Raw genomic sequence first — 25,740 nt, forward strand, 5'->3', positions numbered from 1 at the left:
AACTTCCTGGCTTGTTGTCAGCTTGTAAGGAGAGTATTTCCAGTCTCCATTTGGCATAGACTAAGCACACAATATTCCAGGACTCCGTTTGTGTAACTCTTCTTCACTCCCTGGGTCCTCAGGGCACCCTGACCTGCTTTCTCTGGTGGTGTATGCTGCTCTGACCCAGCCCCCAAGCTGCCCAGATACGGGCTTCCTGTCTCTATTCCCTCAAGGTACTCTTGACTCACAAGTTACTCCCAGACTCAGCAGTAAAGAGAAGTTTTCAGGTTGCCATTTCTCAACCTCAGCTTTTTGGGAGTAGTTATTTCCTGGTGTCTCCCTACCAGCCTCTGAAACAGACCATCCCAGATCAACTCACTTTATTCTCTTTTTCTCAGAATAAAATATCAAGGAAGTCTTCCTCAATCACTCATTTACTTTTTATTCCTTTCTAGATACTCATTATTTTGAAAACTGAGAAATTAAAGTAAAGCATTAAGTCCCTGACCTTATATGAACCTCAAGGTCACTGTGACTTCCCTGGTGGCTCAGATGGTAAAGCGTCTGCCTACAATGTGGGAGACCTGGGTTCAATCCCTGGGTTGGGAAGATCTCCTGGAGAAGGAAATGAAATGGCAACCCACTCCAGTATTCTTGCCTGGAAAATCCCATGGATGGAGGAACCTGGTAGGCTACACTCCATGGGGTTGCAAATAATCGGACACGACTGAGCAACTTCACTTTCACTTTTTCAAGGTCACTGAATTATTAAAAAGGGTAATTTTCTCTCTAGAGAAAGTGTTTTGCTAATGAGTGAGAAGCAATGAGAAGAGTTAATAGGTTAATGGGTCTAGGTAATGCTTATCAGTGTTGTCAAAATCACAAAATAGGGATACCCAGACCTTATGTGATGGAAGTATACACCACTACTTATGAATTAATCTTGACAAGATATGAACCCAAATCTGATTAAGCTCCTAGATCTAACTAATTTACAGGAAATGCAGGGATCAGGGACTCTACAAGAATGTAATCAAGAAAACTTGGGCAAGTTGTTGGACAAACAACTCTGATTTTTAATTTCAGAGGAAAAGAGGGGAGTGAGGAATCTGTAGATTAAAAGAGACTTAAGAAGCATGCCAACCAATTGCAACATATATACATTAGTTTGATTCAAATTCAAACAAATACACTATGAAAAAAATTTAAAATAAGCAGGGGAACATAGACATTGACTATTTTTTAATGATATTAAGGAAGGAATTATTGTTACTTTTGTAGTGGAATAATAGTACAGTTATTTTTTAAAAGAAACCCTATATTTTAAAGATGTTTTATTTTAAAAATATATTAAGTGTTATGGTATCTTGAATTTCTTTTGGTATAATTCAGAGGTCCATGGGGGAAATGGGGCGCAAGTGTAAATAATAGATTAGATAATGGTTTAAACTGAAGGATAGGTACATAGAAATTCTTTATGCTGTTTATTTTTGTACATAATTGAAAATTTCCACAATAAAATGATAAAACCTGTAAGATAAATCCCTGGAAGAATGGACATGGAATGTATAACTTCCCAACCCTTAGAAGAGATAAAAATGAATAAGAAAACAAAAGGCAAGAAAAGGGAAAAAGGGGGGGCAGGAATCTAAAAAACATTTCAAACAGAAAACACAAAACAAGATGGTAGAAACATACCTAAAAGTGCTAGTGATGATAATAGATGGAAACAGCTAACTAATGTATGAAAATATAGATTGGGGAATTCCCTGGGGGTTTGAGAGCCCGGATTCAATCCCTGGTCGGGAACTAAGATCCTGTAAGCCAAGTGGGCTGCCTTCCACCATACCCAAAAGATAGATTGGGTTAAAAAAATTCAACTTTGTATACACACACACACACACACACACACACACACACATATGTTACAAGAGAAACCCCTAAAAAATGAAAAGGAGGAAAATGAAGAGATAGAAAACTATCTGCTAGGCTAAACAAATGATAAAAAGCTGAAATTAGGTAAAACAGTTCAAAAGATAAGAATGAAATGCACTGAAAGGAATTAGTAGCAAAGTGACCACTGGGGATCGTGACAAAAATGGTCTGGGGTCACAGTAGGGACTCAATCAGATTGTGTGTGACATGCAGTGAATGGGAGAGAAAGAAGTAGAAAGGCAGAAGGAAAGGCAAGTGGAGGAGGCACATTCCTAGTTGGGGAAGAGGAGTTACTTATCGTTTGTTTATCAATTTGAGCCTGTGTAAATATTGATGCCATGAAGCCAGAGCAGAGCGCCAAGGAAAAGAAATGGGAGAGAACTGAGGGGAAAGCAATTGTGGGGAGCAAGGCTGAGCATAAGATCCAAAGCACCAGGAGAGACTTTAGCAACAGACAAGAAGAAAACATCTTCTATTTTATTTTATTTCTAATTTATTAATTGGTCCATTACACAAACAATACATGAATGCATACTCAAAAACATCAAACATTACAGGTAAAGCTAATGCACTCCACCAAACTACTGTGAACAGTTTGGTTAGTACCCTTCCAGACCTTCTCTATACATTTTTATAATACACAATTAGGTACTTAAGATGTACACTATACAGTATTTGTGTGAATGGGTGTGGTATGTGTTTTAACATCAGTGGTACCATGTGTATTTCATGTATTATCCATTTTCCCCTAAACTTTTAAAAAACTTAACATTGTATCTTAAGAGATCTTTCCATGTCAGTGCATGTAGGACTCTCGATTCTTTTTCACTGACTCCTAGTGATCTATAACATGTACCATGTATAACACGTACCATGCTCCATTCCCTAGATGCATATTTTGGTTTTTCCAGTTTTATAGTTACAACCAAAGGAACAACAGACATCACCGTAGAAGCTACATTATGAATAAACGTATGTAAAATGTGTTTCACTAAAAATTAGAAATATTGGCATGTGAATTTAAAATTGTAATGGATACCATTCGGTTGTCTTTAGAAGTGGCTGTGCTAATTTATATGCTCTGTAGTAAGGTAGGAATTCTGTTTCCTCACACTCTTGATTTATATTTTAAATATTTTGCCAACTGGATCTGAGATAGTCTCTCGTGTTTTAATGTGCATTCCCCTTATTTGTCTAAAGTTGGGCATCTCTTCACAACCTACTTGCAAAACTTCTTATGTACATTTTCACAGGGATATTTCTAAATATGTGTATGTGACCAAAGAGCGTGAGTCCTGCTGGAATTAATTTTTGTGAGTTAGAGATCTAAAATTATTTTTTACCAAAAGGTTATGCTGTCTTAGTACTATTTGCTGAATAATCCATTCTTCGCTTATTGATTTGAAATGTCACTTTTATCATTTACTCAATATGTGTTTCTTTCTGGATTCTCAGCTTTATCAGATTTAATTTTGGTATTAGGTACCTGAGTTATTATTAACTTGGTTCACTGAATGGTAGCTGATTTTGCCAGCGAAAATAATGAATGTGTTGTTTATGAGACAATAGATGATATAATTCATGATGCAAGAATTATTTTTATTTAAATCAATTGTTATCTACAAACTAGAGTATTAAGAAATGTGTAAACTTCTCTTTCAGACTAGTTCCTTTCTTAGGGGATACCTTGCAGGCTAAATATAGAGATGGAAGATCTTTTCGCCAGGCCCCCTTTTTCTAGAAGTATTTGATGTTAAAGCTTTTTGGTGATTTCAAGTTGTTTGCTGGTAATGTCAAAGGGTTTCACATGGCATGGCACTATTACTGTTCATTTATAAGAATGTTTCATTCCACAAATGAAATGAGGTCCACAAATCATGAGATATACTTTGAAAAACAACATGATGCTCTAGCTTTTTACATTGGACCATGAACTCCTGAAGTGTTTAAATCATGCCTCATTTTTCTACTCCCAAACGTTCCATTCAGGTTGCAGGCAGTGCCTGACTTGAACTAGAATTGAATTGCATTTCAAGAGTGTTCCTATAAAATAAAAAAACAAAACTCAAGTTTCTAAAAAAAAATTTAGGGGCGTAACAAAGTTATGCATATTTTTTTCTGTCCATCTGCCACCTGATTAAATTATATATATTTTGTGAATTTTTATTGTTTTCTTAACGTAGGAACACTAGAATTAAACACTGACCTGACAGTTCACACCCAAGCGTGAGAAAAATGTTCCCTTGCTGTTCATGGACTGCCTCAGGTATGATCTATCTATAGATACACTGCTTGTCTGCTAAATGACAGCAAGAACTGAGCTTTGGAAAACATTCTGAATTAAAGTGGGCAAGCATACTTTATGGTTGTTATACAGAAATATATCAGGCATGCAAAAGAATGAATTAAAAAGGTAAATTCAACTTTTTATGAGAAAGCAAAAGTGTTACATTTGCTATATTTTAAAATTCAGCTATTTTTATGATCAAAGTTAGCACACCTTTTCCTTCTTTCAGAGGAGTAACTTTGGCTCTCATGGGTAATACCTTAGTTCATAAACTTCAATGCTCTATTTAATAGCTCAACGTAAGACATTAGACCTTGGGAAAATTCCCCAAACTATTTAATCTATCAGTTTCCCTGATGAGGAGAAGGAAAAATAAATCTAACTCACACGATCCAAGAATTTTGAACAAGTTCTATGAGTCAAGTAGATTGTGCCAGTGCAAAATAGCAGCTTACTTTACCATTATCAATCCTGAAAGGCTGTCTTACTTTTATTTTTGATGATTCTGTTAAAAACAAAAAGGACATCTAAGGCCTTTAACTTTCTTTGTATAGTGCCCCGCTTAGCATTTTTATTTGTGAACACGTCAGTCCAATTGCAGACTACTAAGGAAATCATTAAGAAGCACTTTTATAAGAATCTCTCTACTGATGAAAGGAATACATGCTTATAAAGAGCTGATCTTACCATAAAAATTCTGAGACCTGCTAGAGAAATAAATGAAACTGGAATGCATTCTGGAAAGTCAAAAAGGGAAAAAATAGGATGCAAATATACATCTCTAAATAATAAACTATTAGTATTGCTAGAATATAGAAACACGGATTACTAGCCAGGAGGAAGTGGAAGAAAATGTCCAGTTTTGCTTAGGCAGGGGCTCATTGGGCAGAAAGAAACCTGAACTGAACTGTGTCAAAGAACGAAAGGCTACAGCCTAGCAGAACCCATTCTGATTTGGGTTGTCAAATGTCTGCAATGGAGGTAGAACCCATATTATCCTTTCTGGGGAGGAAAAGAGAGCTCTGAGGGGCAGACCTTGAATTCATCCTTCTGGGCCACTCTAATCCCTAGTCACTATAAAAGGGCTAAATCTGGCTTACCTTTAGGACTGGATTTACACAAAGGCATGAAAAGACAGCCAAGGCTCGTCTAGTCCCCCCTACCCTTTACTTAAATTCTTGAAATTCCTTAAACAGGAAACAAAGCCTTTCATTTCATAGAGATATAGGGAAGCAAAAGTCTTACTCAAACTTTCTAAGACTTAGAGTTCTCTTTGATCTTTCCTTGGAGCAAGAAGCACCTGATGCTGGGAATGGAATGTTCATCATGGAGGAAAAGATGACACAGAAAGACTCACGACCAACTTCCTTCACGAATGTCAGAAGATTGCCTATGTAATTTTGCCTATCCATCATTTCTTTTACATAATACTATTGTCCTTCCTAAATTATCTGTCAGCTTCTAGTTTTACCCCTCAATGACCTCTTATGTACTGCTGGAATGATTAATTTTCCTGAAATGAAATTCTAATTACAATCGCATTGCTTAAATTCACTAAATCATTCCTGCTTTCCTAATCAATGCCAGACTACCCAGGTGAGTGAGGCAGTCATTGACTGCCTGCCTCCTAGGAAACAACAGTTCTGTAGCTACCCAAGCCTTGCTTATACTCTCCTTTGAACACTGTTTTTCTTTTGTGAACTTCAAGACTCAGGTGTCACCTGTATGAGGAAATCTTCCCTAACAAAGCCATCCTTGATGGTGCATAACAGATCTTTATTATTGTCATTTTATCTCTTGGTTTGTCTATATCCTTAAACTCTGAATGTTGAGGGGTGGGCTTTGTCCTTTTCAATTGAATTCAGTTATTAAAGAGAATTGAGTCACATCATAAAGTGCCTGCCATTGAGCTGTAACTTCCTTAAAAAAAAAAAACAAAAAACTTCATCTTAAAAATTTGCTTCCAGAAAACCCAGTGATATTTTAATTCTGGTTCTACAAAGAATTTTCATGAACAGATATTTTGGTTACTATAATCTTAAGTACACTGCACCCCTTTTCCCCCTTCCATGTTTTTTTTTTTTTTAAAGGTCCAGAAGTGACTAGTGTTTGGAACTTGGAGAAATACCCTCATCTCTGACCCATGACAGAATAATGAGTTTTAATTATCCATCATTGAGGGCTTGATGATAAAGCATTTGTGTCTTTATACTTGTTATGCTTAGTTCAGAACACTGGAAATAGAAATGGCAATATCCAGCTATTTTTGGACAAAAAATTATGAGTTAAAATAACCATGTATTTTATATTTCACAACCCCTTTTTTTGGGGGTGGTATAGTAAGCTATAAAATCACATTGTAGCTACCTAATTTTGGGGGGGGGGGGGCAATAAAGTTTGTACACACTGCCGTATCAGAAACAAAATGTCCTGATTTTGCAGTTGACTAAATAAACAGAAAACGTCTGTGGTACCCTGGCCTATGAGCATTTCACTGAGAAAATTACAGATGGCATTCATACAAAGAATGTGCTTCTAAACTGGCATCTTAGTAAATTAATATTCCAGCTATGTTTAACTGGAGACCCTAAATATCAGAGGTAACACTGAAATTTAAAGATTTAATCAACTGGAGGAATGGCTGATGTTGCTTTAAAATACAGTCTATCTGATGCAAACAAGCATATAGCTTTTCCACCCTAAGTTGTCCCTGACTTTGCAGTGAGGGACTCATGAGACTAGGTATGGATGGTACAGGCTTCCTTCACAGGTCCAAAGGGAAGGCAGGGAGTTGGGAAGCGAACGACAGGCACTACTATAGTTTCGCATTTTTGAACATGGCACCATTAGTTATCTTCTCACGTCATTAAACTGAAAAGTTTGTTAAGGCTCACTACATTTTTGCCAACTTACTTTTTAGACATTCACAGGAAGCTTGCCTTTCTACATTAGGTCCTGCTACTTAAAGACAAATAATTTTGTTAAATATTAATTTGTATTTCTTAGATTACTAGAGGTTGAACACTTAGAAACTGCCATTTATTTCTTCTGTGAACTATACATGTATTTTACTGTGATTTTTAAAAAATGTAATAGTAATAATTGCTTTTAATTACCATTTTAAACATATGAATCATTTCCTTTGTGACTATTACTTAGGAATTATAGTGTTTTTCTACTCCCAACACCAAAATCGACATTTTCCGAAAAATCCCAACTTTTTCTAATGCTAGTTTTTCTCCACCTGTATTAAATATACTGTTCGCACTTCAGGGGCACACCCAGAGAGCCTTTTGGTAAACATTCCAACAAGGAAGTTTCACTTTCTAGCTCATCTGATACAGCTCTACTTAGCAATCTTACTCCATATCTTCGGGTTGCTTCAAGCCTAAGGACTTAAGTTCCTTTAGTTATTTCTATTAACATTAAAATTCTGTTTTTAGTGAATATATCCTGCAGCATAACTAGAATATAAAATAATTGGAAGTACCATGTACACTCTGATTTTATGCATTTAGTTTGTGGCTTAAGTTTTTATTTTAAATAAAGAACATTTATCTTCTTTTAATGCAGAGAGCTAATTATTGATTCTCAGTAACTCCTGATTAGCTAGTTGGCTATAGATATAGAGCATCTTAATTTCTACAGGCACCTTTCTGAATTCAAGTAAAAGTTTTGGTAGACAAGGATTTCCTACTTAAATGTCATTGACATGAGTATCGAGTACAGATATTGCTCACTGTTCTTGCATTCTTTAAGTTATTTTACCTTGAAGATTTAAGAACCATCCTTAAGTCATTAGTAACAGGTTTTCATTGAAGGAATATTTGGAACTGTGAAAATACAAATCTAATCAAATTAAATTTTGAACACATATAGAGCCAAATATTTCAACAAAACTGCAGTTTAATTTCAGAAAATGTGTTAAAATATATATTTATACATCAATTTCTGACATACTTAATGTGTTAGTATACACAAAATGATGCTTTCTCTTGAAACTGTATTTATGAAATGTACATTTTAATTTAAATACTCAGTATACACTGCACTTAATCTGCATGTTGCATTTATTAAATACATTAAAATCTGCAATGTAACAAAACGTTTTCTGCATACGAAATTCAAAACACCATTTTAAATGAACAAAAGATGGCTCACTTCATTTTTATTTTTACAACTAGTGTATAATACACTAGCTCAGCTCCACCACACTACCTGTTCGTTCTTTTTTATTTGACATTGTTCACAGACTAGTACATATTACAATAAGAGTGCTGGATAAAAACATGAGGTACGAAAGTGGTTCAAAGATTATAGGTCATGCAGATCATGCTAGACAGCAAAGAAAATTGTGACCGAGAAAACACTAAATAAAAATACATAAAGAATGTGCATTATAAAAAAAAAAAAAAAAAAACTCCATTACACAGCTTTGCTTCTTTGGTTACAAAGTAGGTTGAACAATTTCACAGCTTTTTATTCCCACCCGAAAAAAGTCATACGAAATGTCAAAAAGCAGAGGAATCGTGGCAATTTCTCTATTAGAAAGTAGAAACAAATGAACAAAGTTTTCTTCATCAAAATAGCCCAATTATTTATTATATCACAATAACTGGTGACTACCTGTACAGTTGCACTATGTTCTTCATACTTACACTATACAAAATTTACATTCAAGCTGGGTCTTTACTACTGAAAATAAATACCGAAGGTAAATTGCCATTAGTGTTAGAAATATGCCAGGATTCTTTTGTTCAATTATTGCCTAAACATTTTATCTATTAAATGCAATCCTGTCTTTCAATTCCTTTACTGATACTTATAATTATTCCAAAAAATTAAAAAAGTTCTGTGACATTGTTCATGTACATTATGAAAATAGCAGCCCTGTAATAAATAAAACACAAATAAATGAAAACTTACGTAGGCAAATGTTACTGATATTGAAAGAAAAGTGGCTCTTTAGATGAACTGTTATTTATAATGTGATAGGAAGGCTCAGGGAAAATCCATGGGTAATAGGAAACACGGGAGAGCCACCAAAGCTCTGAAAAGACCCCACTCGTGCGCACCAGGTAAAATGCAAACTCTGCTCACTTTAATACACCTCATCTATTACTCTCCTTGTGTACTGATGACAGAAATTGGACACCAACAGCGCTGCATGACATCTCAAAGAGAGGAAAAGCTCTTGTAGAATGATTGTCTAATACTGAAAGGGCCAAACACACAACTGAAGCATGGCTACTTGCTTTCGTATAAAGTGGAAAGAACACCAGTGGCACACAAGGATAGATTGCTTTCAGTTTTTTTCTTAATGAGGCAAGAAAGCTTTATGCTGAGGAGACATTCGGCTGCTGTGGAGGTTGCGTTGGCTGCGGAGGCTGTGCTATCACTGCTTGCTGTTGAGAAGTGCTACCAGGATTGGCCTGTTGGGCTGGGAGTTGGGATAACTGATCATTGTTTGAAAGAGATTTTAACAGTGCATTTTCTCGTTCAAGTAAAGAGTTTCTTTCAACTAATTCTTTTATTTGTTCCTTTAGAACTTCCACTTCTTCTCTTACTGCATACATCAAATGGCTTTTCACCAGATCCTGTGAAAAACAAAATCAGGAATATCAAAAAGAGTGAAAGGGGAAGGAGTTGCTATCTGGTTCTCCTTATAAACACAAGACGATTGTGTTGTGCCTTATAAACACAAGACAATTTTATGCTAATTTTTATGCTAATTTTCCTGCTCTTGCTTTTTATGTTTCTACTGTTTCCTGACTGATCCTGAGAAGATGGGGTGGAAAAAATCCAGTTCCCAACTGGGGCAGCAAGTCCAGAATTTTCTTTTCAAAGTCTGGAGTGATTAAAAAAAAAATACCAGCTCCTTAAATTGTCTATTAATAAAGCTTAGAAAAAATCATATACTTAGATGTCAGATGAAGAGAACAAAGGAAACTAAATTGCTATTAAACTAGTTATAGTAATGCTTTAAGAAATAAAGTGACCTGCAATTTCCAACTTCAAAATCTTAGGATTAAAAAAAAAGCAGATTAATGGCCTTTATTTACAACCTATTTATGGTTTTAATAACTTGAATCAAAATATTTTTAATAATGTTGAGTATAAATCTTTAAGAAAAAGTGAAACAGCAGAAATCAGAACCAGAGTCAATAGAAACAAGTCTATTTATAAAAGCTGAGTAATACACTCTCTGTCCACTGGAGCACCAGAGAAGTCCAGGTCTCTAAATTATTCTTGATGCTGAGATATTTAGGGGATCAAATGCATGTTGATTATATATATCCCCCAAAATGGTCCTTATCAATAGCATAACATGAAATGTAAGATGTTCAACTAGGACAAGTATTTACTCCAGTGGTATTTCTAGACTAAAAATTCTCAATGTTTTAGCATTTTCAACTAAATCTTATTATCGAAAAATATACTTTGGTCATCTTGGTTTAAAGAAATTAGACACTTGTTTTTTAGGACTGATAAAACCCAAGAATGTATGAAATGAGAAGACTATAAATTTTTACTTACCATTGCTTGTTCTATTTTGTTGTCAATGGCTACACCACCTCCCCCAGATGCACTGGAAAAAATTAGAATATTTCATTAAATTATTCTAAAAAAATGTAAGCTCCCTTCCAACTCTTGAATAAAAACATTTGTGTTTTACTTAAAACCAAAATAGTAATTTAAAATAGACTATTAGTCTATTTTCAGAATTTCATACTCAGAGCTCTCACTTTGAAAATTGAGGATCTCAGCAAATAGGTGACTTCTAAAAATCCTTTGTAGTTTCACTATTTCCAACTTGCCTATGAAATATATATGCTACTTTAAAAATTAACTCCCAGTTCTATTCAGGAGTTCTCAATTCAGTGACCTTAAGATATATTTCAAATGAGCAGTATTTGTTCCACATCTCTTCATTTACTAACTATATATTCTGATTAACTTTCATGCAAAAATTTCAGTGGTTACTTATTGTAGTAAATTCAGATGATTACTCCTCTTCTATAGATTTTTATGTTTTTAATATCTCATTTTTAAATTTTAAAAACTGGCTTGTAAAAATGATTCAGAGGGCTTTTGGGCAAACAGTACTTGGAGGGTTAGTTAACAAGGAACTCAACCGTCTGGCAGACCCACATGCTTTGACTGTAGCTTGCAAAAATCTTGTACCTGGCAAAAATCACCAACTAAGATATGTGGTTTAGCCCAGTTTTTTCCTAGAAACAAATTGGAAACAGTCTAGCTGGTAAGTACATCTCAAGTTCAAGCATCATTGTAGCATGTATATGATAATGACACAGAAGGCTGAATAATTATCCTCTTTGGCAGTTTATATTGTCCTATGTATATAGCAAGGACCTATATCATTTTCTTGGTGTTTTTGTAAATTTTAAAGAACAGTTATTAGATTTTTCTTGTAAGTATAAATCCGATATATTAATCTACTGTATCAATACAGAAAAATGTCTTTAAATTATTTTTATGTAAAACTTTACTACACATTCTTCATTTAGTATTTAGTGATAAATTTAGGTGCTAATATATCTGAAGACTATTTTACTTTAGATGATGGGGACCCTCAATGTTATGAGGCTCAGAAATACCCTATCTGATGTAGTGGTGCATTTTATATTGTAATCTAAGTAGATATGGTTACAATCCTGGTTTTGTTACTCACTACCTACATCAGTAAATCATCTATTTAGCTTCCTCTGGCCTCAGTTTTCTCATCTGTAAAATGAAGGGGTTGGTATCTATGCCTCAGTGATCTTTGAACTTTTTAATCCTCTAAACTCTGTGTCAATGCATGGAAAACACTAAGCTTGTTTATCTGAGCATTTACAATATTAATTACAGCATACTACTTCACTTCCTGGTATTGCTAAGATGAAAAGGAGCTTCTGTATACCTAATAACTGGAAAGGATATATAGATCATTAATACTTATATATGTTAGGCTTTAAATGCTTGTAGAGACTAAGTATGGCTTCATGTAACTATAAACTACAGAACTATATAAACTTTAGTGTAAAGTTTAGTTCAGACACCATATGGATAAAGTCACCAATACTGGCCATAATTTGGCAAAAAAGATGGTAATAGGCATTTAGATTAGAATTTGCCTGAGAATCCTAGATTATACTTTTTTATTCTGTATCAAGGGATAACTGAAATCATTTCATGACTTAAATACAATCAATTCTTTTAATATATCAGTTTAAAATAGAATATTGTAAATGCTAACTTTAATACCAGTTTTACATACTAATGAGCAAACAAAAAATCTAAATAAATCTCAAACTCTTAAAAGATTTCTTCTTTTCTGATAATTAAAATAAAACCTAATCAGTTTTCAAGCCATTTCCTCAGCTAAAGAATAGTAATTAGCATCCTCCTCTTTGTTGATAAAATAACCTCCAGTCCTGATGTATATATCTTCACATATTTCTAATTCACCTGGCTTTCTTCTACTTGTTTCTTAAGATGCTCACTGCCATCTCTTCTGGAATGCCTTCTAGTTTCCTAAGGTGAACCAATATTCCATCCCTTTTGTGGTTTCACTAAAATAATCACAAACTTTTTACAGTGCATAACCATGAAATTCTGGCCCCTCTATATACTCACTGTGAATTCTAGGAAATTATTTAACCTTCCTAGATCTCAGATTTTTTTTTTTTTTTTAAATCTAAAATAAGGATGGTATCTTCAGGATTCTTGCCTGGGAAATCCCATGGACAGAGGAGCCTGGCGGGCTACTGTCCACAGGGTTGCAGAGTCGGAGGTGACTAAGCAAGGAGCAAGGATTATAAACCCCAATTCACAAAACTCCTGTGAGGATTAAGTGACTTTAAATACTACCACTGTTAACTCTATCAGACTTGAGCTCTTTGAGTGAGGTTCATTATCATCTTCACCTCTGTGAAGAGAACAGTGCTTGGCACATAGGAGCTCAGATGTGTACAGAAAGAGTCAATATGACAAGTTACTGAGTATATTAGAAACAATTACTGGTTCATATTAGGAAACCATTATATTTTTTTGAGTTTAAATAAATCAGCAGTTCTCCATGTGGTCCCTGGACCAGGAGCATCATCAGCATAATCTGGGAACTTGTTAGAAATGTAAATATTCGGGTCCACTCAGACCTACTTTTGAGGTGGGATTCAAAAAATCTATTTTAATAACTCCTCCAGCTGATATGCGGAGAAGGCAATGGCACCCCACTCCAGTACTCTTGCCTGGAGAATCCCAGGGACGGGGGAGCCTGGTGGGCTGCTGTCTATGGGGTCGCACAGAGTCGGACACGACTGAAGTGACTTAGCAGCAGCAGCAGCTGATATGAAAGAAACTAAAGTTTTGAGAACTACTGCTTTAAAAACAAAGATACAAAATGGGCTTCCCAAGTGGCTCAGTGGTAAAGAATCTGCCTGCACGACAGGAGACTTGGGTTTAATCCCCTGGACATGGAAATGGCAACTCGCTCCAGTATTCTTGCCTGGGAAATCTTGTGGACAGAGGAGCCTGGTGGCTCAGAAGAGTTGGACATAGCGACTAAGCAAGCAAGCACCAATATGGTAGTTTTAAATAAAAACAAATAGGAGGGTATTCTATTTGATGATCCCAGAACATGGGATCAATGAGGGTAATAAGGTGTTTTCTATTGTGTTCAAAGTCAACATAGTGGTTTGGGGTTTACGATCTTTTAAAATGAGAATGATTAGCTGCAGCAGAATGAGTAATTTTCTTTTATTTGCTTCCTTGACCTAACGTTACAGTATTAGGCCTTGTTTTCTTTCTTATTGCATTCACTACACTATAACTGGATGATTAATAACCAGTTTCCGAACTTAAGTTCCTTAAGAGAAGGCTTCCTAACACTTTGTAACTATTCTGATAAACTATACAGTGCTACAAAAGGGGATAATTTTCATAAAGAAACTTTCTGTTTCCTATGGGTCACTCTTTTAGAATCAAGTCATACGTGGATTAGCATTTATTAGATGAATAAAAAATTGTAGGTACTGAGGGAATGGACAGAAATATAGAACTGTGAGAAAAAACACAAGAATGACTATTACTTTTTTATATAATGAATGTTCATTTCTTGGAATTGTGGCTCCCAAAGGAATCAAAAGGAGCTTGATAATGCTCTAAATAAAGTAAATTACAATCACATTCATAAGAAAAGTAAAACTTAAGAAAAAATTAAAACTTAAGTATCAGTGTAGGACAGACTTCCACGCTGTTCATCTTTTAATTCACCCCAATTGGTTCCCCACCATAGTTTTTCTCCCCAGGCCTGCTTACTCTTATCACATTAGATTACTTGCAACCTCACTGAGAAGATAAGGGGCCAGATAGGAGACTCCGCTCCGTCTTCACAAGTGTCTTATATTTGCATCCTTCTTAAACAGGCTAACTCTTTCATCCATGCTCTCAGCTCAGTGACTGCAAATCATCCCGTCTTTCCTCTCTAAAAATTAAAACCAGTGAAGGCAAAGTTAGGCTTAACTTGATCTCATATTTAAGAAAAATTCCTTATGAGAAATCAAAATTTTTCTTTATTAATGTGAAGAGAGACATCATGACTACTGTTTAAGACAAAAATAGTGCAAATTTCTTCACTATTACACTTTGACTACTGTTGTCTTTCTTCTCAACAGAAATGCCATTTAAAAAATTAATTATTTTTTGGCCACACTGTGCAGCATGTGGGATCTTAACTCCCCCACTAGGAACTGAACCCGTGACCCCTGTAGTGGAAGAGCATAGTCTAAACCACTGGACTGCCAGGGAAGTCCCACAAATGCTTATTAACAAAGCAACAAGGTAGAGAAAAGGAACACAAATGACTTCTCACTTCATGGCAGCACACACATTTTAGTGAGTTCTTACTCCAAGCCTGAGTAATACTCTCATTTTCCAGTTGAGGAAACTGAAGCCTAGTAACTTACTCAGACACAACCCTGCTGCTGCTGCTGCTGCTAAGTTGCTTCAGTCGTGTCCGACTCTGTGCAACCCCATAGACGGAAGCCCACCAGGCTCCCCCATCCCTGGGATTCTCCAGGCAAGAACACTGGAGTGGGTTGCCATTTCCTCCAATGCATGAAAGTGAAAAGTGAAAGTGAAGTCGCTCAGTCGTGTCCAACTCTTAGCGACCCCATGGACTGCAGCTTACCAGGCTCTTCCGTCCGTGGGATTTTCCAGGCAAGAGTACTGGAGTGGGGTGCTATTGCCTTCTCCAGACACAACCCTAGGGACAGGATTAAAACCTAACCTAATTAATGTCAAAACACATGCTTTTCCTATCACAACATTAAGACTGTGAAAGGAAGAAAGGAACTATCTATAATGACCTAAAAGAAATACAGAGTTGTGTGCATTGTGAAAAGTGCTTAAACTTAGTTGTGAAACCATTAAGCATGGATCCAACTATGTTCATAACATGGCATTCATCTTAGCATATTCCTAGAAGAAGTTCAGGTCTGCAAACAAGGTAGGTAGCTTCTAGGAAAAGGCACTTGCTCAGTGATCTTTAGACAACCAGCATAGTTTGATTCTCTGCTAAGGATTAAAATGTTCTTTTGTTAGAAAGTTGAAGGTACCTTAAGACTATATAGATCCATATGCAGAATATTATTTAAAAAATTACCTTGCTTTACTCAAAGACCCTCCTAATCTTCTCTGTTGAATCACAATACAATTAAAACAGGAATTCCACAAATCACAAAATAAAATGATGTGTGATAAGAACTTATTTGACTGAACTGGCAATCTCACACACTAAGGTTCAAGCACCTTTACCCAAACCAGGTAAAATCAATTCTTTTTAAACTTAAAAGTAGAAGCTATAGTCTTTCTTGGAGGCCAGTCCTCAGGAATCACATACTGTTTCCAATACATCATTTACAATCTTCATCCCCTTGCCTGCCCCTCATAATAAACACTATATCATTAGTGCTAGGAATGCTTTAATTCTAACCTGGATTACACTTTGCCTCCTCTCAAAGAAATGTGTGTTTTATTTTTAGAAAGTAATTGTTAAGTAGCTGATTGCAAAAGAAGAAATCCAATGAATCTACAGCTCAGCAAGCTTATCAAGGTCAAAAAACAACAACAACAACAAACTATCACCCTTTCTGTAAAAGGAATTTTAAAAATATTTACATTTTCTCACAATTAAGAGCAAATAACAATCCTCCTTCCAAAAAAGAGCCTATGTAGATAAAAATTCATATAGTCAGTCTCTGGCTAAATGCAAACCTCTGTGGTTAAGAATAAAACTGTTAGACAAAATTAACAGAAAATTAAGCTAAGAACTCAAATTGTATGTATCCTAATTATTAACCGTAAGTTCTACCAATGTAAAAACAATCTGTTTAATTTCATGGTTTAAAAAACATAGACAAAAGACCCCATGGAAATTTTTATTCTCAGTAACACAAAATAAGTGATTTCTGTGGACCATAAAAGCTATTATCATGCTAAGCAAGCAGGTAAAATGGCTATTCACAAAACTAAACGTTATCAAGTACTCAATCTTACTGTGAAAAAAGCTTTTTACCAAGGAAATATTAAAAACCCAGCTAAATATACAAAGATTGATATTTGTTTTTAACATCTATAAATACCTTGCTCACCAATGCCCTTAGCATATTTTACATTCATCTAATTAATTTCAGGTCAAAATCCTGAAATTTTCTTCCAGAAGAGAATATTTAAAAAGAGGAAAAAAGGATACACACTGTGGATTATACCAATGTCAGTTTCTGACTTCAGGTGTTTTATATTATAGTCATGCAAAATTTTACCACTGGGGGAAGAACTGGGTGAAGGGTTACATGAGACCTCCCTGCACTTCTTTTTTTTTTTTTTGAGCAACTTATCTATAAGTATTCCAAATAAAAGTTTTAAAGGAGATACTAGTACATGGTAAAGAATAAATTCAGTGAAAGGAAAGTGAAAGTGAAGTCGCTCAGTCATGTCCGACTCTTTGCGACACCCCCACCAGGTTCCTCCATCCATGGGATTCTACAGGCAAGAGTACTGGAATGGGTTGCCATTTTCTTTCCGGGGGATCTTCCCCACCCAGGGATCGAACCCGGGTCTTCCACATTGTAGGCAGATGCTTTACCATCTGAGCCACCAGGGAAGTCAAATAAATTCAGCGAGTACACACAAAAAGGTATACCATCAATATAAAGTCCCTCTCCTACCTCAGATTCCCTTTGTCCAAGTCAACCACATATATGTATCAGTGACCTTAAAAAAGTCCATTTAGGAAGGAATTCTTTACTGTTTTGGAGTGGGAGAGGCCTTTCTAACTATATGCCTCAAAATATATGAAGTACTTCTATAAATCTGTAAGACAAGAAGCCCCAGTAGAAAAATGGGTAAAATACACATGAACGTTCAACAAGACATTAAAAATACTCTATATCTCATAATAAAAATATAGACTAAATCTATAATATGTGATATTATTTCCCTAAACACACTGGCAAACATATTAAAATTTAACACAAAATTAGTGAGGCTGTGGGAAAATGGGCCTTCTCTTACTGTGCTGGTGAAAAATGGTATAATGGTATAATCCTTACAGAGAGCAATTTCGTTACATCTAATCAATTTTGCACATACATACACACCCTCACTCTTCAAGTCAGCAATACTACAAGTAGGTATTTATCCAACAGATATTTTTACATACATAGGAAAAATGTACTGACAAAACTACTCATTACAACGTTGTTCGTAACAGCAAAGTTTCTGACTAGCAATAGGGAAGGGCTTAAATAAATCATGGTATAGCCATTCATTTAATACTAGTCATTTAGTAAGAGAAAAAAAAAAAACCCACAAAGATGCTGTTCTGTGTACTGAGATGGAAACTGTATGATGTATATGCATTATCATTTAAGTGAAGAGGGAGATTATGTACTTGCTTGTATATGCAGACAGACCGGAAACACACACAAAGCAAGTTATCTGTTTGTAAAGGCGGGCACAAGGGGAACAGGGATTGAAGGCTACTTTCACGCACTTGGAAGAATACTGAAAAACATTTTCCAAAATGAAAATGACTCATAAAGGAGTTATTACAGTGTGAACGTAAGACATGACCAAATGGCAGACAGGAAACAAGAAAGGAAGAAAGGAGGGAAGAGGACCAACAACTCCACTTGCTTTTGGAACTTTTTCTTTCTGAAAGATTAGGTACTATGTTTAACACAGGAAACTATTAATATACATGATACTTGTGATTTGCAAAATTTATTTCCTTGGCTTAGGGTGAACTAAAATCACTTAAAAACATAACTCCCAGTATAGTTATTTCTGTTTAAAAGTGATGCTGGTAACTAAATTGTAAAAGTCTCTCGGATAAGTATGTAAGATACAACGGGCTACATAAACTTACACAGTGTTGCATTAAAAAATGAATTCCAAATAAAGTATTGGTAAGATCTTTTTTACTTTTTACACTTCAAAGTTATGATATTCTGGAGGAATTATTATTTGATAGTAAAATTCTGATATAATTAGATACATATTTTTCTTGAGCTACTCTAAGGAAACAACTTAAAAACTAGCCAAACTATTTTTCTGTAAAAACAGTCAAGATGGAAGATATAAAGATTTAGTCAGGAGACTTATATAAAAGGAAGACAGCATAGCAATTTTACCATTACAGTCCAAACATTCCAATACACTAAGAAAGTTTAACATTCTATTACTTCAAGTTAAATACTTAAATGTAATAAGTACATGAAAAAATCATATCTACATAAGATAAATTACATAAGATAAATGAGCTTATGCACTAACTGTTATTTCTTAATAGACTAGCATAAGGCAAGGTTTGACACAATGAAAAAGTTATTTCCTTCCTCTGAGTCAGACTGAAAAAAGAAGGGTGTGAGAAAGGGGTAGGAGGAGGGTAGCATTTTCCCCAATGTTGGAGTGCTTACATTTAAAGGAGACTCTCTTGAAAGAGATTTCATTTTACTGTTTACAAAGCAGCAACTGGCAATTTGGTGATAGCATAATTACAGCGGACACATAACGGAGGTGTTTAAGCCCAAATTTAAAATTTGACACTACAGTCCTGGCTAACTTTACTTCCTGGAGACTGGGAAAACAGTATATGACCGACAATTACCTAGACTGAGATGTACGCTGGTATCTGAGAGTAAAAAAAGAAGGAGAGAGATTAGGAAGGTATTTTTCCCAATTTATGTTCAGAATAACTAACAAAAACCTATTTAACGTAGTTATGCTGAAAAATAACATAGTGGATATAGTTCCATATATTCATTTTAGATATTCTAAAGCCATTCCTTTTAGTCTGCCGGGATAGAAGCTGATAGTTAATCAACATCTAAAAATATCAGAATTTGGTGATTAAAGTACCATATAGGTTATCCTAGTAAAAGTTCTATGGTTTCTGATACTGATTTTAAGACCTATCTTTCCTACAAAAAACAAAACTTCAGTAGAAGAGAAAAAGTCAATAAAAATTCTTAATATGAATGAAGACATTACAAACACATAAAAGCTCAAATTTTTCCAGCTGTGTTAGGAGAAGGATAAAGATTAAGAAAAAGACTTTCAGGGAAAGGACTACGTTTAACAGCCATTTTGTAGTTAAGATCAATTCTCCTTTAAATGGTTAACAATATGACATTCCTTCCCTTTGACTATGAGTAAATAATAACACCGTCACCAACTAAGGCAATTTTCATGGTGTAAGTATATGAAAATGAACAAAACTGGAGAAAGAACATAATAAAAAACAATGTCAAGGGCAATAAAAGCAAAAATGTAAAGCTCTTTAAGATTTACATTTCATTTCAGAGGCCAAGAAGCATTGAATAAATTTTTACCTAGCAGTGGGCCTATTATAAAACAATCTTTTTATGTAGCTAAATTCATCTACAATTTTTAAAGTAACTTCGAATTCTTTGGCAATCACATACAAATGGGCCAAAGTGTGTGTGGCAGGAAAAGTGGGGGAAGAATCAGGAACTAGCTTACTATATGTATCTCTAATGCTAACCTTTACATTATCCCACCTCACCTCCCCCCAACTCCAAATGCCTGTAGCTTTTGAACTGAAAAGCCTAAACTCCTCAAGATGCTCCGCGGTTTACTTTTATTCTCTTTGTTGATACTGCTTTTCACTCTCTAAATACTCTACCATTCTTTTAGAGCTTTCTGTGCAAATATTTTCTCTTCTGGAAAGCCTTCTGTAACTCGTCCAGAAGTAATAACAGTAAGTCATGCTTCACACTACACTTGCAGCACTCTGCATCTAGGGTGTGTTCTACCAGTTTCATCAATCTCCTACCACACAAAGCCCTAACAATCTACCATGGGGCTGGCAGACATTTAATAAACAGTGCTATACGACTGAAGACTCAAAACCTGTATACTTGGAATTTGAGTCCTGAATACCTTATCTGCTATGCTGACTCTGGGGCCTTTTTTTCCGTAAAGTTGTAACACAAAGTAGCTGTACTGGATCACCTCCAAATCATTTCCTACACTTAACAGCAAAACTTTTCCAACATTCCTTGGTATTTAATAAACTTGGGTAACACTACTATTTTAACCAAACACAAAACAAATAATTGAGGAAACATTCCTTACTCTCATTTCTCATTTTCAATTTGAAACTAAACTTGCTGTATGTTCTTGCTAATATTAATGAAATAATCCATACACCTAGGTAATTCAAATACCTTTGGTGGTAACAGGTGATAAATCCTGAACAAACTTCTGCCTCTTATTTCCTAATAGCCAAATCTCAGTAACATTTACCTTTCTAGATGACACTTTTGTAAAAAAAAAAAATAAAAATCGAATCTGTCTCCTCTGCACACACACAATGCTCAACAAATATTGGGTGAAGAACATGAAGTTAGACAGTGTTCATCACAGAAGACCACTAGATGTGGAATTAGCAAATATACATTGCAACTTAGCCTCACCTCAGGTTTACTATGTCCAGAGGCAAGTTACTCTTATTGGGCTTTTTTCCTTCATCATTTAGTTTTAGAGACTTATGAAACACCCTAACTACTTCAATGTGGTGGTGTGTGTGTTTGGGTGGGTATGGGAGGGGAGGGAAGGGAAGAGGGGTGCAGATTCAGTGAGAAGAAAGGATAGTAACATTCAAGACAAGTCTTAAAAAAGTTACCCAAGGAAGTAAAGGAGTAAAGGGAATAGCGAGACACTGCAAAATGCTCGGTCACAGGGATTAAGCAAGGGAAAATGAAAGTTTTATAACTCAAGCACAGAGAATCTTTGAGAAATCAGAGGGATGATAAAAATGAGAGTCACCTATAACATAGAAAACACCAAGAATGTAGTTTTTAGTATGGAGCAACTCAGGAGTGGGGAGATAGTTAATGTGTCATAAGTAAGATTGTTAAGATTTTTTGAGGGGTGGGGAGTGGCAAAGAAACTTGCAGATGGAAATGAGACATTTTAAGCTACATTTGGGACTGCTGACTCTAGGATATAGATCACGATGGAGAAACAAAAGTTGAGAAATAAGGTTACTAGGAATAGGTATGTAGAACTCTATAGAGTAGTCTCTGGCAAGGAGTCTAGATTTGAGAGTTGTCAGAATGTGGTAGGCAGCTCAAACTGTGAGAGATAAGCCTAGTTAAAGAGTGAAGACAAATAGGGCCAGGACACTGGAGAAGATCAGCAGGTAAAAAGCTACAGAAGAAGGGCTGGGAAGAAACTACCCTTTCTTGAGAAAGCTAATTATTTCTTTCACTGAATAGACTCATAATTGTCTCTTCTTTCTCAAGCATTCCACATATTAATTTTTTAAACTAAGCAGCTATTCTTGAACAAATCCTCTCAATCCCATTTCCACAATGAGACCTAACCAAATGAGTCAAAATGAGACTATCCCCTTCAATATCAAATGTCAAATATCAGTGAAGAGATCATAATTTTTGCTTGTCTTACAGCTAATCTCTTCATTTATGCCTGCAGAGATGTTATTTAAAAAAGCTTTTATAGAAAAAGCGTGATTCTATGGACAATATATTTGACAAAGTAAAACTGTATCAGGTTAACCATTAGGATTATCTGGCTAAAACTCAGCTTTTGTTCCCAGGTTAAAAATTAACCTTTCTTTACCATATTATATCCCTTTCTAATCTGTCCCCAAAGTCCAAGAATAGTAATAAATAAGAATGGAGGTTATCAAGGAACTGTTTCAAAATAGGGATAAACCCAGAAGAATAAAAGTAAAAGTATCATGAGGTTTTTAAAGAGATCATTGCTTCATTATGAATTAGACTAAAGGGACAGCTCCAAGCATGGTCATTACCCTTCAATAAAGTGAAGAGAATACTGTATCAGGGGAAAAAAATCTGGTCTGTTTTACTTTTAATGTATCAATTAATGCTTTGCATTTGGGATGTTTTAAAAATATAGGTTGGCCTGGGTTTGAGCAAAGAATTAAGTTGCTCATCTTCAACAAATCTAAGAAGAGTACTGTGAAGGCATGCCCTGAAGATTTAAAACTGTCTAGGTTGTCACTTCACTACCGTTTGGCTTAACTGTCTTTTGCTCTCTGCTTCACTCTGGGGTAAGACAGTTGACTTCTTAGTAGCTGCCTAAGCAAAAGGCTGAATTCTCCAAGAGTAATAAAGAGGTTTAAGAACATAGGCTTTAGAATTAGACAAGCTCGTTTTTAAAATCCCAACTCCACTACTTACTAATGAGGTGCTCTTACCAAGTTAACAACTGAAACCCGTTTCCTTATCTGTAAAATGGGTCATGGTTTGTACCTACCATAAAGGATTGCTGTAAGGATTATATGAGACTTTTTACAATAGTAGTACTTAAAATTTTTTTGTTCCTTCTATTGTTTGGATCAATTTGGATTTTGACAGTGTTTAAGGTTTACTATCCCAGTGTATCTTGGATTAAAAATGAAGCAGTAAGGTATAAACAAAAATTATGATTAGTATTAAGAAACAGCCTTTATGGTCTTTCCCAAAGAAAAATAATGCTAGTTACGCTTTAAATCTACTTGATTTCTTTGTACTTCTTTGATTATTTTGTACTCTTTGTTAAAGATTCAATGCAGTCACAAAATATATGCTAATAATAATTGTTTGACTTGAGATTTAAATTCACATCAACGTTTATGAAGCACAGCATTCCTGTGAATTGAACATTAGTAAAATTCTTTGATCTTTGATAGGATCTTAAAGTTTCATTGCTTAGATATAAATAATCTTAACTTACTGTAAAAAAACTTTTCCAAAAGCCACTAAAATATAACTTAATCAGTTTAACCCAACATAAAAACTTCCAAAAGCCAGTTTAACCAAAAATATGTGTTACATGACATTTCAACAATATTACTAAAAACTCAAAAGAGTGGGATAAAGTGTTGTTTTGCTTCTAAACTACATTTCCCTTAGTTGAGAATCACTGCTTTAGAATTACTTAACTCAAAAAGGGATTCTGGGACAATAAAGAAAAGTATAAAGTAGCAGTATTATAAAATTTAAAGGGTTACAAGGTTTTCTCACTCATGGAGAAATGCGGTAAAAAATGCACATCTTCAGTGGCAAAAGTTTTAACAGCTAATTACTTTTTCTCATTTCTTCTTTTTAATCTGCGCCCTTGGCAGTGAAACTGTCATGTCCTAACCACTGGACCAACCAGGGACTCCCTGCTTTTTCTTATTTCAACCTAGATCCATATCCTGAATTATTACAGGCAATAACAATTCTATAAAATAGACATGACTAGTGACAGAACTTTACAATAGTTTGTACACATCAATTTATGTAAAATTTTTATGATGGTTTCTAGACTTACATCATGACCTGAAATTTGTTAAATCAATTTAAATTCTAGAGATAATAAAATGAAATGGTATGCTTTACCAACATAATCTTTGCCCTCTTCCTTTCTTGCCAATAGGCCCTATCCCTCTGACTCTTCCATAAATAATTGTTTTTGCTGTCTTCACTGAATGTTCTTCTTCCTTGAATTAAACCTTAAAGGTAGGAACTGTGTCTATCTCGAGGGTCTACTTATTACAACACTCTGCATATAATTGATATTGAACATTTAACTGAATAAAGGATGGAATAAAACATATAGTATTTAATATATTATCTAATTATATTTTGTAAGTTCAACATGAACTTATGGCAAGTTGAGCTTACTTGCTGGGAAAAAGAGTTAAGAAATCAACCAGATACTTAAACTGTTAGAAACTAAAGATATCACAGGAACATAATAATAAAGAGAAGACTTCATTAGAATTTTTTTTCCTCCCTGACAAAGTCAGCTTAAATAAAAAGCCAATAAACTTTTTTCTGATATTCCTTTCATCTGGTTGTTATTCACTGAAAAGGAAGAAAGTGTAACAGTTTCTATATAACATAGGCAACCAAAGTAGAGAAACTCTAAGTATGAGGAAAAGTCAGTGCTATGGATTTTCAGGTTACTTCTGACAAAATTAAGCCAGTGAAATTTAGCAGTTCTATGGGGATGACAAAGTCATAGTAGACTTTGTGGAAAATAAAGTTGGACTTTAAAATTCAATCATAGGGAAGAAGAAAACGAAACCAAAGGCTATCCTGAAAGTGGAAAGAGGAGTTAAAAGCTTGCTGGTTTGGTCAGGTCAGAGAAAGCTGACAACTCAAACTGTCATGTCTTTAAGTGTGTATCATGAACAAGTAAAAGTTCTAAGTGAAGTAGATCCAGGATTCTGAAGAAATTCAGATATACTTCACTCTTTTTATACTGGGGATCAATGCACATATAAAGGAGTCCCATGAAACCCTTGTATCACCTCTAGAATCAACAATTAGGAAGAGAGGAAACATCCTGCGATCTCTAAGATGTTAAGCAATGTTTCCTTATCCACTGAAAAAGAGCTTCAGAACTAAAAACCATGACTCATGGCCATGAACTGGAACCCATATTCTTGACTACAGCTGCTATGAAAACTAACAGAACTACAGAATATTCTCAGTTCAATGTTTCCATAGAATTTGTAGTACAGCTTACATTTTTACATGAACCTAACCTCTCTACTAAATCTTTAAATGATGGCAAGGTATTTTTTCTGCTTCACATTTTAGAGTCTCTGCTACACAACAAGGGTTTATAAAGGTTTAAACATGAAATGGAAAAAGAAAGAAGACCAGGAAGCTAAGATAAACATCACTGGAGGTGTTCAAAGGCTAGATGACAACTTGGAAGGTATGTGGTAGACATAATTCAAGTATAAGACAAATGGTTTGACTAAGTGGCCACTACATTCCCTTCTAACTCAGATTTATAATTCTAGACTCAGAAGTGGTACCAAATAAAAGGTTTTTGCTCTGAAGTCATACCCAGGTTTGAATCGCATTTGATTTTACGATATGACTTCACACCAATTATTTAGCCTCTCCAAAGGATAATAAATAGGACCAGATGCTAGGATTCAGTGAGATAATGTATTTGTGTCTGGCACATGGTAA

At 35.0% G+C, this 25,740-nt stretch overlaps 1 protein-coding gene across 5 annotated transcripts in view; it reads right to left on the reverse strand.

Annotated features, from left to right (window-relative positions):
* Positions 1-2,385: 2,385 nt before the first annotated feature.
* Positions 2,386-25,740, reverse strand: part of TSC22D2 (TSC22 domain family member 2) — a 51,862-nt gene continuing 28,507 nt past the window's right edge. For 2 of the 5 annotated variants that reach the window (XM_025289977.3, XM_025289982.3), the window contains 2 exons: positions 10,742-10,793; positions 2,386-9,801 (listed from right to left, as the gene is read on the reverse strand). In XM_025289977.3, coding sequence (XP_025145762.1) covers positions 9,541-9,801; positions 10,742-10,793 — 313 coding nt within the window. In that variant the 3' untranslated portion in view covers positions 2,386-9,540. Of the gene's footprint in view, positions 9,802-10,741; positions 10,794-14,527; positions 14,694-25,740 lie in introns of all 5 variants that reach the window. The other 3 variants (XR_006552365.2, XR_006552360.2, XR_006552364.2) reach the window with 2 other exon arrangements.

The sequence above is a fragment of the Bubalus bubalis genome, chromosome 1, assembly GCF_019923935.1.
Source record: "Bubalus bubalis isolate 160015118507 breed Murrah chromosome 1, NDDB_SH_1, whole genome shotgun sequence".
In the NCBI taxonomy this organism is placed as follows: Eukaryota; Metazoa; Chordata; class Mammalia; order Artiodactyla; family Bovidae; genus Bubalus; species Bubalus bubalis.